Raw genomic sequence first — 1,068 nt, forward strand, 5'->3', positions numbered from 1 at the left:
CCGCCAGCCAGCAGCAGCAGCAGCAGCAGCAGCAGCAGTTCTGCAGGCCCCCGCCGCCAATGCCCGAGGACCACTGGTCCGCCTTCGGAGTGGTTTACTCTTTGGGGCCCCCCGAAGTGTCTTTGGAAGCAGACAGCTGTCTGTACACCCCAGGGGCCCCCCCCAAGGCCGAGCTGCAGCGGCTGTTTGCTGCTCATGTTGCTGCTTGCATGCATTTTTTGAACGAGCTGGCAGCAGGTTCTGAGGACTGCAGCAACTCGCTGCGCAAAGTCGCGCGGCTGCACCGCAACTTGCTGCACCTGCTGCTGCTGCTGCGCCACCAGCAGGCGCAGCAGCAAGTGCTGCACCGGCTGCAGCAGCAGCTCAAAAAACGAAAACAAGCAGCAGATTCTCTCAAACGCGCCCTCGCCCTTTCCCTCAAAGACATGCAGCACGCCCTCGCACTTGCTGCTGCTCCCCGCAACCCCAACCAGCAGCAGCAGCAGCAGCAGCCCAGCAGCCCCTCAGGGGGCCCCCAGGGAGGCCCTCAGGGGCCCCCAAGCGCCCCCTAGGAGACCCCAAACGCTCTCTAGGGGGCCCCACAGGGGCCCCACGGGGGCCCGACAGGGGCCCCCATAGGGGCCTCACAGGGGCCCCACAGGGGCCCCATAGGGGCCCGACAGGGGCCCCCATAGGGGCCCCACAGGGGCCCCAAAGGCCCTCTTGAGTGTGAAGTTCCAATCCTCTTCGGGGGCCCCCTGAGCCCCTGAAGCTTCAGGGGGCCCCAAGGGGCACAGGGGGGCCCCCCAACTCAAATGAAGAATTTTACTTTAATTTGTGGGGCCCCCCTGAGGGGCCCCCCTTTAGCAGCAGCAGCAGCAGATAGTGCTGGCTATCTAGAGGCCCCCAGACTGTTTGCTCAGCTGCAGCTGCTGCACCTAGCGCAGCAGCAACTGGCAGCAGCAGCAGCAGCAGTAAGCCGCGGCGTAGACTATAGACGCCAGCACGCTAGCTGGCTAACCAGCCAGCGGGCTAGCTAGCCAGCTAGCTAGCTAGCGAGCTAGCTAGCTAGCTAGCTAGCTAGCCGCC

At 64.8% G+C, this 1,068-nt stretch overlaps 1 protein-coding gene across 1 annotated transcript; it reads left to right on the top strand.

Annotated features, from left to right (window-relative positions):
• Positions 1–59: 59 nt before the first annotated feature.
• ETH_00043810 (uncharacterized protein) lies at positions 60–551 on the top strand (the record flags this gene model as incomplete). The annotated part of the gene is made up of 1 exon (XM_013379539.1): positions 60–551. The coding sequence occupies one exon, from the start codon at positions 60–62 to the stop codon at positions 549–551; it is 492 nt and encodes a 163-aa protein (XP_013234993.1).
• Between the last annotated feature and the right edge of the window lie 517 nt (positions 552–1,068).

This window comes from Eimeria tenella, genomic scaffold, assembly GCF_000499545.2.
Source record: "Eimeria tenella Houghton genomic scaffold, Eth_scaff3504, whole genome shotgun sequence".
In the NCBI taxonomy this organism is placed as follows: domain Eukaryota; phylum Apicomplexa; class Conoidasida; order Eucoccidiorida; family Eimeriidae; genus Eimeria; species Eimeria tenella.